At 34.8% G+C, this 18,773-nt stretch overlaps 2 protein-coding genes across 5 annotated transcripts in view; one reads left to right on the top strand and one right to left on the bottom strand.

The window, feature by feature from the left end:
* Positions 1-426: 426 nt before the first annotated feature.
* On the bottom strand, positions 427-17,023 carry zgc:100846. 2 transcript variants are annotated; one of them, NM_205603.1, is given in 10 exon segments: positions 427-793; positions 4,848-4,957; positions 5,045-5,102; positions 9,169-9,404; positions 12,863-12,979; positions 13,057-13,129; positions 13,227-13,291; positions 15,666-15,761; positions 15,843-16,395; positions 16,913-16,940. In NM_205603.1, coding segments are annotated over 9 exon segments (1,389 nt in total). In that variant the 5' UTR covers positions 16,290-16,395; positions 16,913-16,940; the 3' UTR covers positions 427-606.
* The window catches only part of LOC141377151 (uncharacterized), an 85,190-nt gene continuing 83,234 nt past the window's right edge, over positions 16,818-18,773 (top strand). Inside the window, exon 1 of one of the 3 annotated variants that reach the window (XR_015505775.1) lies at positions 16,818-17,093. The gene's annotated coding sequence lies outside the window, so the exon portion shown is untranslated. The remainder of the gene's footprint in view (positions 17,094-18,773) is intronic. The other 2 variants (XR_015505774.1, XR_015505772.1) reach the window with 2 other exon arrangements.

Raw genomic sequence — 18,773 nt, 5'->3', positions numbered from 1 at the left:
ATGTGTGTAAATATACTGTGTATTTATTCAGTTTTTAAATTAGTTTCAGTAATAATATTTACTAAGATGAAAATGTTTATATTATTTATTTCCAATAGTGTGTAAAGGAATATGTTCTGTCTTTCAAAGAGACTTGCTTTGTTTACCAATGTATAAGTGAATCTAGTTGGATTTGCATTGTAAACATCAAATACAAGTTAAAAATATATTAATTTTCATTTCATGAATTAAGTTTGTAATTATGATACTCCCAAAGTCATTCCGCATAAATCTGCAGATTATCTACAAAATTCTGCGCAGAAACAGCAAAAAAATTCTGCAGATTCTGTGTGGCCCTTGCTATTAGTCAACAAGCCGTTAACTGTGATTTCAAAGCACCATTTGCACAACCCACAGATTCATTCATAAACCTCAAGACCACAAATATCAGTTTCATCATTTAGCAGGTCATTATTCTAAAGCAAAAATTGCACAAATTGGCATTTCAGCAGCAGGCACAGTGCAGAATGCTGTAAACAAAGAGCACATATAAATATACTTCAAATAAAACATCAAGACGCAAGAGTGTGCAGCATGTGGTGGTGTGTTAAACACTAGGTTCAGAGGTCAGAAGTTGATGAGGAGGTCGCGCTCCTGCACGCTGGTCAGGAAAGACTTCCCGAAAACAAAAGAGTGAAGGCCGGCCCGCAGCTTCTCCGCCATCGCCATGATGATATTCAAGTCGCCCTCCACCGTCAGGTCCAAATCGGTTTTCAGATTGCGCAGAGATCTGAAAGGCTTCTTCCCCTTCTGCCTGTAATCAATGATGATCAATATGAAACAATCAGGGTGACTGAATTTTGACAAGATAATCATGATGAATGCTCCCTGCTTCCTTTTCTTACTGTTTTCTAATGATGTCAAACTGTTTTACCTGTGAATGCTCTGCTGCTGATAAACATCGAGGCCCGGGTTTGAAATTAACAGAGGTTTGTGGCAAAAATGTCCGTAATTAGGGGCTTTTTTGTTTGAAAGGCAACCTATTATGCAAAAAATCCTTTCATAAAGGCTTTAACACAGCTGTGCGACAACAGTGTCTAAATATAACCAGCCTCTAATAGTAAACACTCATTCATTCATTCATTTATTTTCCTTCGGCTTAGTCCCTTATTTATCAGGGGTCGCCACAGCGAAATGAACTGCCAACTACTTCAGGATAAGCGTTTACGCAGTAGATACCATTCGAGCTGGATCCCAGTACTGAGAAACACCTATACATGCTCACATTCACACACACTCTTATACACTATGCCAATTTCATTCATTCATTTTCCTTTGGCTTAGTCCCTTTTATTCATCAGGGGTCGCCACAGTGGAATGAACCGCCACATTATCCAGCATATGTTTTATGCAGGAAATGCCCTTCCAGCCGCAACCCAATACTGGGAAACACCCATACACGCTCACATTCACACACTCATACACTATGACCAATTTAGTGTATTTAATTCACCTATAGCGCACGTCTTTGGACTGTGGTGGAAAATAGAGCACCTGAAGGAAACCCACGCCAACACGGTAAGAATACGCAAACTCCAGGCAAAAATGGCAAATGGCCCAATCGGGACTCGAACCAGCAACCTCTTCTGTTGTGAGGGGACAGCCATCGCACCGCCATGGTAAAAATTACTTAACAATTTTTTTTATAATCACACTTGATGAAAACAATCTGCAGAAACACTTTGATCGATATTCTCATATTGTACATGTCATTGGAGGGGGGAAGTCCCACCCCTTAGTGACGATCTCTCCCTCATTAGCATAGTCAGCCCTGAGTGAGAAGCAGCTGTCCGCAATTTATAGTTTTTGCCGCCATTGCTCCGAGTGTATGCTTACTGCATGTGTGTGTGCTTGTGTTAGGGTTGGGCCGATAGACGGTGCCATCGTCCATCGCCGATGGCCGACAGACACCACGATGCTGAGCCGGCATCGCGATCCTCCGCCCCGCCCCCGTTGCAAATCTGCTCGTGAAAAAATACACATTCAGGCCCTGTTTACACTAAAAGGTCTTAGTTTTAAAATGGAATTTTAGAATGAAAATGATCCACATCCACTCTGGCGTTTCACCTAGCATGTCTGAGCAGCCCTCCTTCCACACTAGCGCTGAAAACGCACATCACGTGACTATACACACACACTGTCATGCGCTGGAGACAGCAGGTCCAGGCAGTCAGCGGGTCAGTAGACTGGTTCAATCTTTCGCTTTCATGCTTGTACTTAGTAATTTTAGCGAAAACCTCAGATACTGCTGGCTGGTTCCTGCTGGTAGTGCACCTTTTTTACCAACCAAGTTTGTCAACGCCATTATAACGACACAGATCACTCTGCCTATTCATGAGTCCCGCAGAAAAAGTGATTGACAGGTAGTAATTATGTGTGTAACTTATCTTTATTCATTTATGATTTGGTTTTGGGTAAAACAAAGACCATGTGGGTTAGGTAGTTAAAATGGTAGGCAACAAATAATTAATTCGTTATGAATTAATACATTTTTCATAAATAATTCACCGCCGCTAATGACGATGCCATCGTCTATCGCGATGCTTCATATTGTCAAATTGGTCGACATGGCTCAACCCTAGTTCGTGTGTGCTCTTGCTCCTCCCTCAAAATGTGTGTGTGCTCTTGGATGGGTTAAAAGCAGAGGACCAATTTAGGCCAAATCCCAATTCTACCCCTTAGCCCTTACCCCTATTCTTTGTTTTGCGAACTCCGATGATGGGGTTAAGGGTTTCCCAATTCTCTTTAGCTTGAAGGTGTAGGGCTAAGGGCAAGGGGTAGATACCCATTCGAACAAAGATTTTTAGGACCACACTCAAAACCAAGGGGTAAGAAAATTTCCCAGAATACACCAGCCAAAGCAGCACCCGGAAGTAATTATATCCACAAATTAGTATTTTTTTGTCATTATTATGATTTTTTACAACAAACAAGCATATGTTTCAATATATTCATAACAGCGTTTGTGTTTTACTGTCAAGCGTAAAAAAAAATAAATAAAAAAAAAACGCTAAAATAAAAACTGCTAAATTTTACTATCTAAAATCCATAATAATAACTCCTGTACAGCAGTCCCACAACATTCTGACACTCCATGACACTGGAATACCCTGTCAGAAAAGTCTAGTGGCTGGGAATGAGCTTGCTACAGAGTCTGCTACAATGTTAATGTTGTTTTTGTGCGTTTATATAGATGAATATGGCCACGGTGTAAATGCACAGTACAGTTACGATCTTTTTGCCACATTAGATCGTTATGATGAAATAATATATGCCTTCAGTGATTTCCTGAAGATAAAAACCAAAAAAATAACACATCTGGAATCACTACAGCAGTCATGATCGTCTGATCTTATATGAAGCATGAAATTGCGATGACATATGATGACGTTTGCAGGTGCTGTAGTGCTGTCCCAATAATTAAGGGTAAATTTTAAAGCCCTTCCCTTTCACTCTCAGTTTCAAGGGCCAAGGGCAAGGGGAAGGGGTACAAAAATAGAATTAGGATTGGGCCTTAGAGTATGGGTAAAATCATACTTGACCAGGCTCACTTCACACACTTATTTTTGCAAACACTATAATTAAAAAATGAGTATCAGTAGGTCTTTTTAAAATCTTACATCTTTGAGTAAAGATGCATTAAATTGATCAAAAGTAAAAGCAAACACATTTATAATGATTCTGTTTTAAATAAATACTTTGATTTTGAACATTCTATTAATCTAAGTGATGTACAGTTCACCTAAGAAATTTTAATTAGAACTCTCAGGTGGTTCTAATCTTTTATGAGTTTCTTTTTTTCTTCTGAACTCAAAAGAAGATATTTTGAAGGATGTTGGAAACCAGTAGCTGTTGACATCAACAGTGTTGAGAAACACTTTACTAGTCATTAGCAATCAGTTTCCAAAAATCTTAAGAGTGTCTTATTATTCAACAGAACAAAGAAACTCAAACAGGATTGCAACAAGTGGAGCAAAATTTATGTGTGAACATTTTTGTGTGAACTATTTCTTTAACATGTGTGAGTGCGTAGCAAATAGTGTAGAGTTAAAGTCAAAACTATTAGCCCTTCTTTTTTTTCAATAATTCAATCATTTTTTTTCGGCTTAGTCCCTTTATTAATCAGGGGTCACCACAGCAGAATGAACCGCCAACTTATCCAGCTTGTGTTTTAAGCAGTGGATGCCCTTCCAGTTGCAACCCATCACTGGGAAACCTCCTATTTTCCTTTTCATGTATTTCCCAAATTATGTTTACCAGAATTTTTTTTTATAGAATTTCCTATAATTTAAAAAAATAATAATATTTAAAAATATTAAATATATTTTTCTTTTGGAGAAAGTTTTATTTGTTTTATTTTGGCTAGAATAAAAGCTGTTCTTCATTTTTTAAAAACATTTTTAGGGTCAATATTATTAGCCCCTTTAATATTTATATTTAATAAAATAAAAATATTTATTATTTTTTTCGATTGTTATCAAAACAAACCATCGTCATACAACGACTTGCCTAATTACCCTTACTTGTCTAGTTAACCAAGTTAGGTCTATAAATGTCACTTTAAGCTGAGAATCTTGAAAAATACGTAGTCAAATATTATTTACTGTCATCATGGCAAAGATAAAATAAATTAGTAATTAGAGATGAGTTATTAAAACTATTATGTTGATAAATATGTAAAAATCTTCACTCTGTTAAACAGATTGTGGGGAAAAATGTACAGGGGCAAATAATTCAGGAGGGCTAATAATTCTGACTTCAACTGTAAGTGACAGTAGACAATGTGCGCTGAAAGCTGCAGTACTCACGTCTCATCCTCAATGTATCTGAGCAGCGTCAGGGCCTTCCTGTGCAACAGGAGAAGGAAGTGGGACAAATACACACTACGCAGAGACAGACCTGGTTTCAACAGAAACACCTAGAGACCAACACACACACACACATGTTGTCAAGGCCAAAGCGGAGGAAGCTTTAATAAAGCTCAGGAGACAGAAAGCAGACTTACCTCATCTATGAAAGACTTCACAAGCGTGTCTTTGTGCATCACGTCCTGAAATATATTCCTAAAGACGCAAGATTAGTAATAGTTAGTGACTCTCATGTTCTCTGTAAATCTCTATAAAAAGACAGAATGCTTCACATGTGACGTTGATTTTGTACGTCTGCGCTGAGTGTACTGAGCTGATCATATACTGAGCGGCATCAAATGAGATGTAAAATGTCTCTGTTTCCCTTCTCAGCATCTCTGAACTTTTAATGAAAAATAGCTCAGCCAAAATGCCACTGCTTGAAAACAAATCAATGACGCAGCTCTATGCCGGACTCAGCCTTGAACCGTGACATTACTGGAGACGAGAGTGTTCACAATCTCAAGAACACTTGTCCGTGAACAAAACTCAAAGCTAATTTCTTCACTCAGTGAAGTATAATAGTCATCGTTTTTGCTAATAGAAACAAATGAAAGCTATATTGCACTTTTATTGATCAATCCCTTTGACATATTAATATTTCAAACATTTCAAGTCAGAACTTATATTTACACACAATTGATCAAAAGGTTTGTACTAAGTAAGATTTTCTAAGTTTAATCAAGGCTGCATCATTTGAAAGACTGTATTTATTAAAAAAAATATACAAATTAGGGATGTTTTGATCGATCAGCAGGAGACCAGTATCGGCTGATAATCACATTTAATGGCTCGATCGGTACTCACTGGTCTGGCCAATCTCATGAACCGGTCACAAGTGTTAGTTGGAGAGGAGTAAAATATTTAAATGACCTTGCATGTATTTAGGCCCTTTTACATAAAAGAACTGAGAGTTTTGTGTTTTGGGCAATATTGTAAGTTTATTATTACTGTTAAGTACTAAAATCTGGCTGAAAATATTAGATACATAACAAAAAACGTAAAAATTATATTTTTGACATGAAAATTTAATAATATAACGTCTTTTTATATCTTTATTGCAATAAACTGTAGTTTATAGACCTATTTTCTTTTTAGTAAAGAAGTAATGGATTTATAGGTGTGCATTTTAACCTGCACTCCAAACTTTCTCTTGATTGAGACATGTTGAATTCTTCCCCCATCATTTGCAGTGTTTCCAGAATGCATTGTTAGTCATTTTTCTTACCAGTTTTTGTAATCTTTGCTATGTAACTTTTTCTTCTGACCATGACATGTTCACACTTAAATCGCTATAAAAAACGTGTTTAAAGGATTTCAGTATATGCAGCATGCTTTATTTATTGTCCTCGGTAAGGAGAGATCTGTGTCATACTTAGAGGGAAAATGTGCTTTATGCATTATAAAGCTTAAAACATCAAAATTGGTAGTGTGTATCAGTGGATCACCATGACAAGAAATCCCTAATACTAATTTAAAATGATTTTTTTTATTTTAATATGTGTTTTAACACATATAAAATGTGTATCTGTGATAACATTACAGCTCAGTTTTCAGCATCATCACTGCAGTTTTCACTGCAGTTTCACGTGATCCTTCAGAAATCAATGTAATCCAATGATTTGTATGTTGAAAAAGTTTGATATTTTAGTTGAAAACTTTTTTTTGAGGATTCTTTCATTTACAACATTTATTTAAAATCTTCTATTAAACTGTAAATATCGTTAATGTCATTCTTGAGCAATTTAATGCATAAATGACAAATAAACCCCTTAAATATATATTAAAAAATGCCTTACTTAACCCAATCTTTTAAACAATATATTATTAAGTGAACTAATTAAATTGAATTACAGTTAACTATGGAGGTAAGCATTTAAAAAATTTAGTTTTGACATAAAATTATATCCAGTTGAAGTCAGAATTATTAGCCCCCCGTTTATTTTTTCCCTATTTTTCCCAATTTCTGTTTAACGGAGAGAGGATTTATTCAACACATTTCTAAAGGCAAATGTTTTAATAACTGATTTATTTTATCTTTGCCAGTAAAGATGACAGTAAGATGTGATGACAGTAAATAATATTTTACTAGATATTTTTCAAGACACTTCTATACAGCTTAAAATGACATTTAAAGGCTTAACTAGGTTAATAAGGTTAACAAGGCAGGTTAGGGTGATTAGGCAAGTTATTGTATAACGATGGTTTGTTCTGTAGACCATCAAAAAAAATGTAGCCTAAAAGGGCTAATAATTTTGACCTTAAAATGGTGTTAAAATTCAAACTGCTTTTATTCTAGCCAAAATAAAAAAATAAGACTTTCTCATAAAAAAAAAAAATAAATAAATATATATATATATATATATATATATATATATATATATATATATATATATATATATATATTTATTTATATATATATATATATATATATATATATATATATATATTATCAGACCTACGTGTTAAAATTTCCTTGCTCTGTTAAACATCATTTGGGAAATATTTAAAAGAAAAGAAAAAAAAGGTGGAGGGAGGGCTAATAATTCTGACTTTACTGTATATATGTTTTTTTGTTTAATAAATATCAAAACTTTTAACAAAATGAAACTAAGCAAATAAGCAATTTCTTTGGCTCAGTACTGAAGTAAAACAGTTGCCTAGCAACAGTAGCAGGGCAGGTGTATATTTGTGTAGAGCAGAGATGCCTAATCTAGGTCCCGCTTATGGTAGCCTTTGAATTGGCCCGCCAACCACTCAGAGAAGAGATGGACAAATTAATCCCTCAAACGGAGATCGTCATTTATAATTTTAAAAACATTTAGTTTGTTTGTTTAATTGCTGAGCAACAAAAATACTGAAATTAAGTGTTCAATTAAATGTGAATTACCCAAATATTTTAAAGGGTAATGAAAACCCTTTGTTTTGTTTTCATTTTACTATTTATGTGGCACGTTGTTAAAAACACATTTGGGACATATTTCATATCGAGTGAAAATGTATTATTTTTTAATATAAATATATAAAAAATTGAACTCTATTGTGTTTTAACTGAGATTGGTCATGGTTATATTGTAAGAAGTAACAGGCTCTATGCACAGCTAAAGTTTTATAGCCAATGATAAACCTCCGGTGAAAGCTTAATGTGAGTATTTTCAATGTCACAAGGTTGTTTTACAGCATCTATGTTGTGATGCAATTAGAATACATTCATTTAAATAGATATAAGTGTTCATTTAGTTGTTCAAGCGTAAAACAAGATGAAAGACCATTGTAACCACTAGCTCAGTCAGTAGCAACAGACTAGCGCAGAAATCCCGTTGAAAATACTGGGGTAAAATAAACTGTCATATTTTAAAGACATGGTGGGGGGAATATAAAATTAAACGTAGTGCTTCTTGTCTGATCTGACACCCACTTTATATCCTATATCTATCAGGCAGTGAAATATCACACATTTTAAAAGAAATCAGACCTTAAACATGACAATTTTGTAATGAAAAGACAGTTCACCGGAAACCCTTTGGCTATCTGGCTGAAAATTAAAAGTCTGTGTGCATATAACCCATTATAAAATGTAAAATATATATAATTATTATTTCAATTTTAAAAAATCTATATATTTATATTAATAATGTTATTATTATTAATAAAATATTAATAATCTTATAAATATTATTAAATTAGGCAGTTACTATGGCAACTTTAATTTCACTTTGGTATATTTTGGTCTGCCTACTACCCTCAATCAAGTTTGAATTTTGGCCCTTCATAAGGAAAAGTTTGGGCAGCCTATTTATTGGAAGTAATTAAACCTAACTGTAAACGATTAAACAAACAGGTCTTCTCTGATTTATTCAGAAACACCTGAGTCTGATTGGTCAGTCGCAGCACACTCCACTCAGTCCATTTCAACATTGTGCTAGTTTATACATCTTATATCTCTCTATGACCTCTTTCTTTCACATCTTATCTCTTTAAGACCTTATAAACTAATCATATAATAAATCAACTTTATGTACAATCACTAGGTTATTATCACAAATAAAAATCCTTGAAATGAAATAGCACTCATTTGCTTTGCATTAATAACCCACTAAGTGTGCCTCATTCATATATTTAGAAAATTCTCTGTATTTAACTATAATACTGCAAGAGCTTGTAATCTGGACAGAAAGAGTCAGCCAATCGGCAGTAGATAAGTAGAGGTTAAAGGTCGTACAGGTCTGGTGTGTAGGAGTCCTGGGCATTGATGAGGTTGTCTGAACTGAAGTCATCCTCGCTGGCCGCCTTCCAGAGGGCACTGAGCTCCGCACGCATGTAGCGCCGCTGATGATACGTGTGCTCGTGGCAGGGTGGCATCTGCTTCACTGTGTTAATGTCCACGTCGATGTGGGTGGTGGGATATGGCGAGTAGAGCACCTGCCGGTAGGGAAACACAAAACTGCCGGTGGAGTCCTGGGACAGAAAAGAGAACACACTTCATTACAAAACTCTCTGGAGTATCCAGGAATCCCCAGGAGTCCTTGATGATTATGATTCCAACTCATTTATCACAGACTATGCTGTATAAACAGGCAGAGGTGTAAAATACTTGAGTAATTTTACTTGATTAATGTACTTAAGGATCATTTTGCCGGGTTTGAACTTTAGTCAATTGCAATTCAAATCAATTACTTGTACCTTTACTCATATTTTTATAAAGAAGAAATAGTTTTTTTTTTTTACCCATTATAATTTACAAAAATTACTTCCATCCTTTGTACATTAAAGGGATAGTTCAACCAAAACTGAAAAATTACTCACTATTTACTCTACTTCAAGTGGTTATAAAGCTTTTTTAGTTTCTTTCCTCTGTTGGACACAAAATAAGTTATTTAGAAAAATGTTTGAAATTTGTAACCATTAACTTCCATAGAAAAACAAACACCATAGAAAAGTCAATGGTTACAGGTTTTCAGCATTTTTCATCAAAAGAAATAAACTCAAACAGGTTTGTGAAGGATGAGTAAATGATGATAGTCCCTTTAAATATGATGAAAAGGCAATCAAAAGTGTGTGAAGTGAAGAACAATAACTGGGTTACAGCTATGGAAAAAAAATAGAGACCATTTGGAAATTTGCTGTTTCTCTGAATTTATGATTTATTGTTACGTGTTTGAGTAATTTATTGTTACGTGTTTGAGTAAAGCATAGATTTTGTTTTAATATTTAAACTACTGATAACTGTACTACCTCATTCAAATTTTAGAGCTTTGTATAAAAAAGTGCCATGTTTTCAAATGTTTATATTCATTAGCTATATCCATTTAAATATATTAATAGGCAATCAGAAGTGTGTGAAGTGAAGAACCATAACCGTGTTATACAGCTATGGAAAAAAAAATAGAGATCATTTGTAAATCTGCTGTTTCTCTGAATTTATTATTTATTGTTACGTGTTTTAAGTAATTTATTGTTATGTGTTTGAGTAAAGCATCGGTTTTGTTTTAATATTTAAACTACTAATAACTGTACTTCCTCATTCAAATTTTAGAGCTTTGTATAAAAAAGTGCCATGTTTTCAGATGTTTATATTCAATCTTGCAGTATTATAATATTAATACATATATCCATATTTTGTCTGTTTAGTTGAGGGGTGCCCAAACTCGGTGTCCTGGAGAGTTTAGCTCCAACCCTAATTAACCAAACCTGAACCAGATAATCAAGCTCTAATTAGATATACAACAAACTTTCTGGTAGACGTGTTGAAGCTGAACTCAACAGTACACTGGCATTCCAGGACTGAGTTTGGACACCCCTGGTTTAGTGTATTGGCAGAATGCATAACATTGAGCCCAAATAAAAGGTTTGTTGTAGTTATGAGAATTAGATTTACAGTTAAAGGGATAGTTCACCCCAAAATGAATTTTACTTACTATTTACTCACTCTCAAGTGGTTCCAAACATTTATAAATTCTTATTCCTGTAAACACTAAAAAAGATATCTTGAAGAATGCTGAAAACCTGTAACCATTGACTTCCATAGTAGGAAAAACAAATACTAGGCAAGTCATTGGTTACATGTTTTCATCTTTCTTCAAAAAATTCTTCTTTTGTGTTTAACAGGATTAAGAAACTCAAACACATTTAAAACAAGTGAAGAGAGAGTAAACGATGACTGAATTTTCATTTTTGTGTGAACTATCCCTTTAACACTGCTCAAATACAACTAATATTTGCTTGATTTTTCAACATGTTTTTATGAAATGTTACAAATCTCCAAAAAGGGTCTAAATACACATTTTATTTTAAATTGGTAGTAAACCAAGAGGGAATGAGAGAAACGATGGAAATTTTATTATGTGATTCAATGAAAGTGAAAAAAAAAAAAACATTTAAAACATTCAGTTTCAACAATGGTTGTGACAATGGTTATGCTTTTGATTCAAAAAAGGATCTAAAGTACATTTTACAGGGATGCTAATTTAGTTATGTTACGTTAAACCATGCTTATTAGGGGTCAAGCACCACAGGTGCGGAGGCACCTATTGTACTCTTCTTCCAATTCTTCTTCCAAATTTCAATGGCAGCCCATACAACCAAACGCACTCTATGACAACATTTTACGTCATGATTTTTTTTTTTTTTCGCAAAACCTGTTTTATCAAACTCATCCCAGGCCATTTATCTGATTTTCACCAAAATTTAATAACATGACCTCAGGCCATACTGACCAAAAGTCATGGAATTCATGTTGATTCGATGAACTGTTTTTGTTTAACTTGCGAACAAATCTAACATATTTTGCAGAAATGGACTTGAAGTGATATTTCCGTAATGCATTGACGCATTCACACCAAACCTAGTGTGTTATGACAACTATGTTCTGAGGTTATCTGCAGCATTTAGGTGCACTGCCCCCTAGGGGTCCGGAGATATAAAAATTGCTTTCTTTTTGCTCATATCTTCTCAACCCTTTGGCCAAAATTTATAAAATTGGTCTCTTGACATTAAGCAGAGCATGCAGAGTCGGAAGATGAAAGATGAAAACTCACTGTTTCACTTTGATGCTGCTTACTAATCTTGTTGCTTTTGGCCTCTGGACTGCTTCACTCATTCTGGCTGTTAATTGCTTGGCCCCTTAATTGCTGGTGGCAGCTTTATAATTATAATTATTTTTAATATTGTAATAATTTATTATTAAATATCGACTTATCCATCGATGAAAAAAAACAGAGTATTTTTTAAAGGCTATTTATTTATTTATAATAAATTAATATAATATAAATATTAATATAAATTTATTTATATATATTTATGTATTTATTAATCTCCATTTTAATTGTTGTTGTTTGCACTTTAAAGATGATTTGGACCTTTTCTGTAGTGTTTGTTTCCTGCTTTAACTAAACCTTTGTACGATAAATTACTTGGATATTCCTTTTACTTTGCTGTAGAAAATGAGTCAACATGATGAAACAAGAATTCTCTCTCTCGTTTTTATTTTTGTGAGGCTACATTTACTTTTTTAAGTTTATAGGGATACTTCACCCAAAAAATAAACATTCTGTCATCATTTCCTCACCCTTCAAATGTTACTTATATGAGTTTTTTTCTTCTGTTCAACAAATACACTGTATTTTGTAGAAAGCTGTAAAGCTGTAACCAATGACTTCCATATTTGTTCCTGCTATGGATGTAAATGGTCACCGGTTTCCAGCTTTCTTAAAAATATTACTGTGCTCGACAGAAAAAAAAACTCATAAAGGTCAAAAGGTCCCACTTGAGGGAGAGTAAATAATGACTTTTGTGTGAATTAACTCTTTAAGTACAATTTACATCAATGCTTTTTTACTTTTACTCAAGTATATTTTCAACCTCACCCTTGTCTAGTAATATTTTCACTCAGTAGTCATGATAGACACTGTGAATACCTTAAGGAGGCCCTGCACAAACAGGCCGGTGTCATATTTAAAGGAGCCGTCTGGATGACACAGTCTAGAGCACTTTCTCTCCGCAGGAGTGAGGAAGAGGCACAGCGTGAGAACAATCTACAAAATAAAACATGTTAATTCTACTTAACATACTCGGGTGTGAATGTTAAGAATGTCGGGGTAGGAATGTGCACCTTATTGACTTTCTCAGGATTGCTGCCAACCACCATGGAACAGCCGCAAGTCTGAAGATGAGAGCTGATGGCCCTGCAATAGAGAAAGATGATAAAAATCAGGAGCTAAACAGTGAAAACAAAACTCATTTCAGATCATTGACTTCTGCTAAAGATGCAATATGTCTTACTTGTGCAAAAAGTCTTCATGACAGCTGTCTCCAATATCATCGTCGTTGAGCACAGTGTCCTTTAGCTGTAATAAGGGAAATTGTTTTGTTATGTGGTTCAGTGAAAGTGAGAAAAACACATTTAAAACATTCAGTTTTGACAATGGTTGTGACAACGGTTATGCTTTTGATTATTCAAGATGCGCAATGTTACTTATGAGTATTCAATAAAATAATGTTTAAATTGTCTTTTGATGAATTTTATATTATAAAGATAATTGATTATGATTCATTATATTTTAACATTATATATGTGTCTGTTTTTTGTATGTGTATTAATTCAAATAGACTTTACTATGAGAAATATTAAAGAGTCAATGGCATGACAAATATTTTTTAGATCTATTATTGTATTAATAATAACAACATGTTCTAGTACTTTAATTTTCTTATTTTTTTATTTCATACATCATTGTAAATGAGGGTTAGATATTGTATCTTCTGGAAAAAAAAACTGATTTACGCATCCTGTTTTACGCATTCCAATTTTTATCTCAACTGTCAAATACATTATAATAAATCATTATATTTTAATACATCTCTTCTATGAATTTAAAAAATTTTTTTCTAATTTCAAAATTGACTTTTTTATTTACAGCTTTGAGGGTACCTTTTAACAGCATTACTGAAATTATGATAGATATATTATATTTTAACACTTTATTAAAATAATATTAAGCATTTAATAAAATAGTACTGTATTATTATTTCATTTCTGCTTTGTCTTGCAAAACAAAGTAATTTGCTTCAATAATTGTATTTATTCTTACCGTTGTGTCATTAATTACATTTATTTATTGTTAATAACCATTGTTTTAATTTGTATTATTCATTTATTCATTTTCCTTCGGCTTAGTCTCTATTTAAGAGGTCACAACCCAGTACTGGGAAACAGCCATACGCATTCATTCTCACACACACACACACCCATACATTTAGTTTATTCAATTCACCTATAGCGCATGTCTTTAGACTGTGGGGGAAACCGGAGCACCCAGAGAAAACCCACTCCAACATAAGGAGAACATGCAAACTGGCCAAACTAGCCCAGCCGGGACTCGAACCAGTGATCTTCTTGCTGTGAGGCGACAGTGTTAACTACTGATCCAGCATGTCACCTTGCTCAATATTATTTATGAGTATTTAATAAAAAAAAAATTTAATTCTATATTGATGAATTCTCATTTAAGATAATTGATTTGATAACATTTTAAGGACAAAATTATTAGCCCCTATAAGCTATATTTTTTCTTGATTTCTCTACAGAACAAACCACTGTTATACAATATCTTGCCTGAATACCATAACCTGCCTAGTTAACCTAAATAACCTAATAAGGTCTTTAAATGTCACTTTAAGCTGTACAGAAGTGTCTCGAAAAATATTTAGTAAAATATTATATACTGTCGTCATGGCAAATATAAAATAAATCAGTTATTAGAAATTATTTATTAAAACTATTATGTTTAGAAATGTGTTGAAGAAATCTTCTATCCGTTACACAGAAATTGGGGATAAAAATAAACAAGTGGTTTAATAATTCTGACTTCAACTAATATATATATATATATATATATATATATATATATATATATATATAGAGAGAGAGAGAGAGAGAGAGAGAGAGAGAGAGAGAGAGAGAGAGAGAGAGAGAGAGAGAGAGAGAGAGAGAGAGAGCTTTTTTTACAACTTTGAGAGTATCTTTTACAGCATTGTTGATATTATGAAAAATATATTTTAACGCAATTAATTTTTTGAAAAATATTAAGCATTTAATAGAATAGAACTGTATTATTATTTTATTTCTGCTTTGTTTGGCAAAACAAAGGCATTGGTTTAATAATTGTATTTATTTAAAATCCTTATCATTGTGTTATTAATTACATTTATTTATTATTTATATCTAGTGTTTTTATTTGTATTATTCTATTTAACTTTAGTATAATTACGGAAACACAAGGCAACACAGTGGCTCAGTGGTGAGCATTGTCACCTCACAGCAAGAAGGTTGCTCGTCCGACTCCCAGCTGGGCCAGATTGCATTTCTGAGTTTGCATATTCTCCCCATGTTGGCGTGGGTTACCTCCAGTTTACCCCACAGTCCAAAGACATGCGCTATAGGTGAAACTGGCCATAGTGTGTGTGTGAATGAAAGTGCATGAATGTTTCCCAGTACTGAGTTGCAGCTGAAAGGGCATCTGCTGTGCCAAACATATGCTGGAAAAGTTGTTGGTTCATTCCGCTGTGACAACCACTGATGAATAAAGGGACTAAACCAAAGGAAAATGAGTAAATGAATGAATGGAAACACAAGTCCAGCTCATTTTCCATCTACTCTAAACTCTCACGGTGAACACACATAACAGCACATGCACATTACAACAATGTCCAAACACTCACATCAACCTCCTCTGGCACACTGTGTTTCTTCATAGAAGTGAGAAGCTCCATTATAGGAACAATCTCGGATGACAACATAGAGATTATGTTGTAACCCTAGAAGAAAAACACAAACATTATAGACAAATATACCAAACAAACAGCCATATTAGGAGTGGAAGATACCCAAGCAAAGACCTTCTGCATGCAGATGCGTCCCTTGCGGATGACATGTTTGAGTCTCTCCACACATACGGCGTGCAGAGGCAGGTAGAAGCTAAGCTCTGACTGCGGCAAGATGATTGACAGCGCGCAAGTGTTCTTATCACCCTTGAGTTCTCCGTCAAATATCAGAGAGACGATGATGACTCCCTTTTCAGCCAAGACGAAGAACTTGACATCCACCGCGCCGCTCTCTGCGCTGCGCAAAATCTCACCGTTCAGCGTGTGATTGGCCAGAAATGTGACCTCTCCGTCACTGAGCAGCAGCAACCCTTGGCTTTTCGGTGCCCAGATGTGCCGGACACGAGGTCCGAGGATGTTGTCCCAGTAAGCGAAGGTCGCAGCCAGAACAGGACAACAGTCGTCAACCAGAACTTCAGTCTTGGCCACGGCTGGAGATTGTGGAGGACAGGCTGAAGACATGATAGGGGCTTATACAAACCTATAGACCGTCAGGCTCACAAAGCAGAAGTCAGTGGGGACAAACAGATTGCAACATCCATCTGCTGCTGCATTGCACCAATGCAATCTGTTAGAGGAAGAGAAAATACAGTAGATAGAAAGTGAAAACAGTGGCGTGACATGTTAACCAGCCTATAATACTAAAAAATAATAAAACTGAATTGCTAATTTCATTCCCACATTTTGACTTTAAAGTATGTTTCTGTTTTTAAAAATACACAAGCTTTTCTACCTCAGGATATGTCAAACTGTCACAAAGCTGCATGTCTCTGATAATAAATCGAGTGTGACATGTTAACCAGGATATAATACATCATTCAATTGCATTGCTCATTTCCCTGCCACATTTTGGCTTTTAGAAATAACATTTATTATTATTTATACAATAATATAGTATTTTTGTACATCACAATTGGTCAGAGGTGTCAAAATATGTTAGCTGTCACAGAGATTGTGTCTCTGAACATACAGCGAGCTAATGCTATATTCGCTACAACGTGGCTTTTTTCATCTATAAGATACATCTGCACAATCTTGAAGAGCTTACATTTTTTCACGATTATGCTACACATTCATAATCTTACCCGTTTGGGCTCAAAACAACAACACATTCGTCAATCCTTTTCCTGGTTGCCTGCTGTCATAAGGCACAAGGCTGCGAAGAAGCGCGTTGCTGAAGCAGCGGGAACAACAGCGCCCTCCGGCGGGTGAAGAAGTCGTTTTATTAGCCTAACCGGGAGACCAAGGAGGAAATTCAATTTCATTGTGAGTTTTGTCAAACCTTCACGTTAAGGTGGGCTGTATTGAGGAAGATAACACTATTGCATTATAGTATTGAACTGCGGTTTTTATTATGATATCTTGTTTGTTTGTTTACCATCCCCTAGCACTGGGCTACAGCTAGTTTAGTAATGCACTAATTAACGTTACAGCATAATATTTTCAGTATAATAAAGAAGCACTTTTTTTGGAAATAGGCTAATTTTGCAAGTCCTCTAGAGCTAAGCTTTTGGGTTTTAACATTTATGAATCTATTCAGCCAAATTACGGGTCTGGCAGGATCACTTTTGTTTAGCTAAGCATTCAGCCAGATTAAACCATAAGCATCTCATTCAGAAATTAAAAAAAAGGTTTCGTTTATTTTCTCATTTAGAGCTTAAATATTCTGTAGTCATGTACTAAGGCCAATAAAAATTAAAAGCTGTTTTCTTGGTCGATGTGTCAAGGAACTAGCTCTACTCTTAATCTGTCATAATAATCAATGAACTTTGCTTAATCTTGGCTGCAGCAAGCGCAATGATATTATGCAGTGCTGTTAGCTAGTTACCTAGTTGGCTACTTTTTTGGTTCTGCTTTAAGGTTTTTTCCTTTACTTTCGTCAAACGATGAAGTTTGTTCCTGCCACTGGCTTGTTTCCGGTTGGTCGGCCTTCAACAGTGTCATTTGCACTGATCAAAACAAAACTGAATTGAACTTCATTGGTGACATTTATACACAACTGAGCTGAAGTAGTTTCAATTTACTAAAACTACAACTGCATTCTACAATACCTGCCTGCCTGATATTCTGGAATATTGCACAATGTAAAATATTTTGGCTGTAACTCTTTTTATTATCGATTTATGTTAGGTTGATTTGGCAATCTACATTGTAAAAAGCAGTATAGAAATAAAAAATCAATTGTACCAATTTAATTTTTTAGGCTCTGCATAATAGCATTGTTTCTGCTTGCTACAACAAAGTTCCTTGATTGTTTTGCCAGAATGAGCAAAAAAACTAGAAAAATGCTACATAATTTTCCGTAAGTCTTAGTACTTGGTGTATTTATAGGTATGTCCAGTTTTAATATATAGGGAAATTAACTATTTGGTCATTTTAAAACAATGGTCTATTCCATGGGTATTCAAACTTGGTCTTGGTTTTGGTTTCAACCCAAATCAAACACACCTGGGCTAGCTAATCAAGCTCTTAAGCTGCAGTCACACTGGGCTTTTCCTCCCATAGAATACCATTCATACGCACGCGAATGTGTCAGACCGGAATCGCAGGGTCAAGTTTCGCAGGTTGCTGTGGTGCAAAGTTCAAGCTTGGTGAACTCTGACCTGAGAAATCGCATCACTTGACTTTGTGAGACCAATCGAGATTCAAAACATGACCTCTCTGGACATAAATTTAAAACATGGAGCAATCACTCGCTTTTTTAATGTCTAATATATCTTTTCGCAGAGCCGTACGACAGAATTTCCCACACACAAATTCTAGTGTGACCGCACCGCAGCTTTACTAGACCTTCTAGAATCATTCTTGCAGGTGTGTTCAGGCAAGTTTGAGCTAAAATTTGCAGGACATTGGCCCTCCAGGACCGAGTTTGGACTCCCCTGGTCTTATTTGATTTAATAAACTCAAAGTGGTCCCACCAGACCTGGATGTAAACTGAATAGAAAC

This window comes from Danio rerio, chromosome 13, assembly GCF_052040795.2.
Source record: "Danio rerio strain M-AB ecotype USA chromosome 13, GRCz13ab, whole genome shotgun sequence".
NCBI classification, from domain to species: Eukaryota; Metazoa; Chordata; class Actinopteri; order Cypriniformes; family Danionidae; genus Danio; species Danio rerio.
Note: the sequence above shows the minus strand (reverse complement) of the source record. Positions and strands in the feature narration are given on the sequence as shown.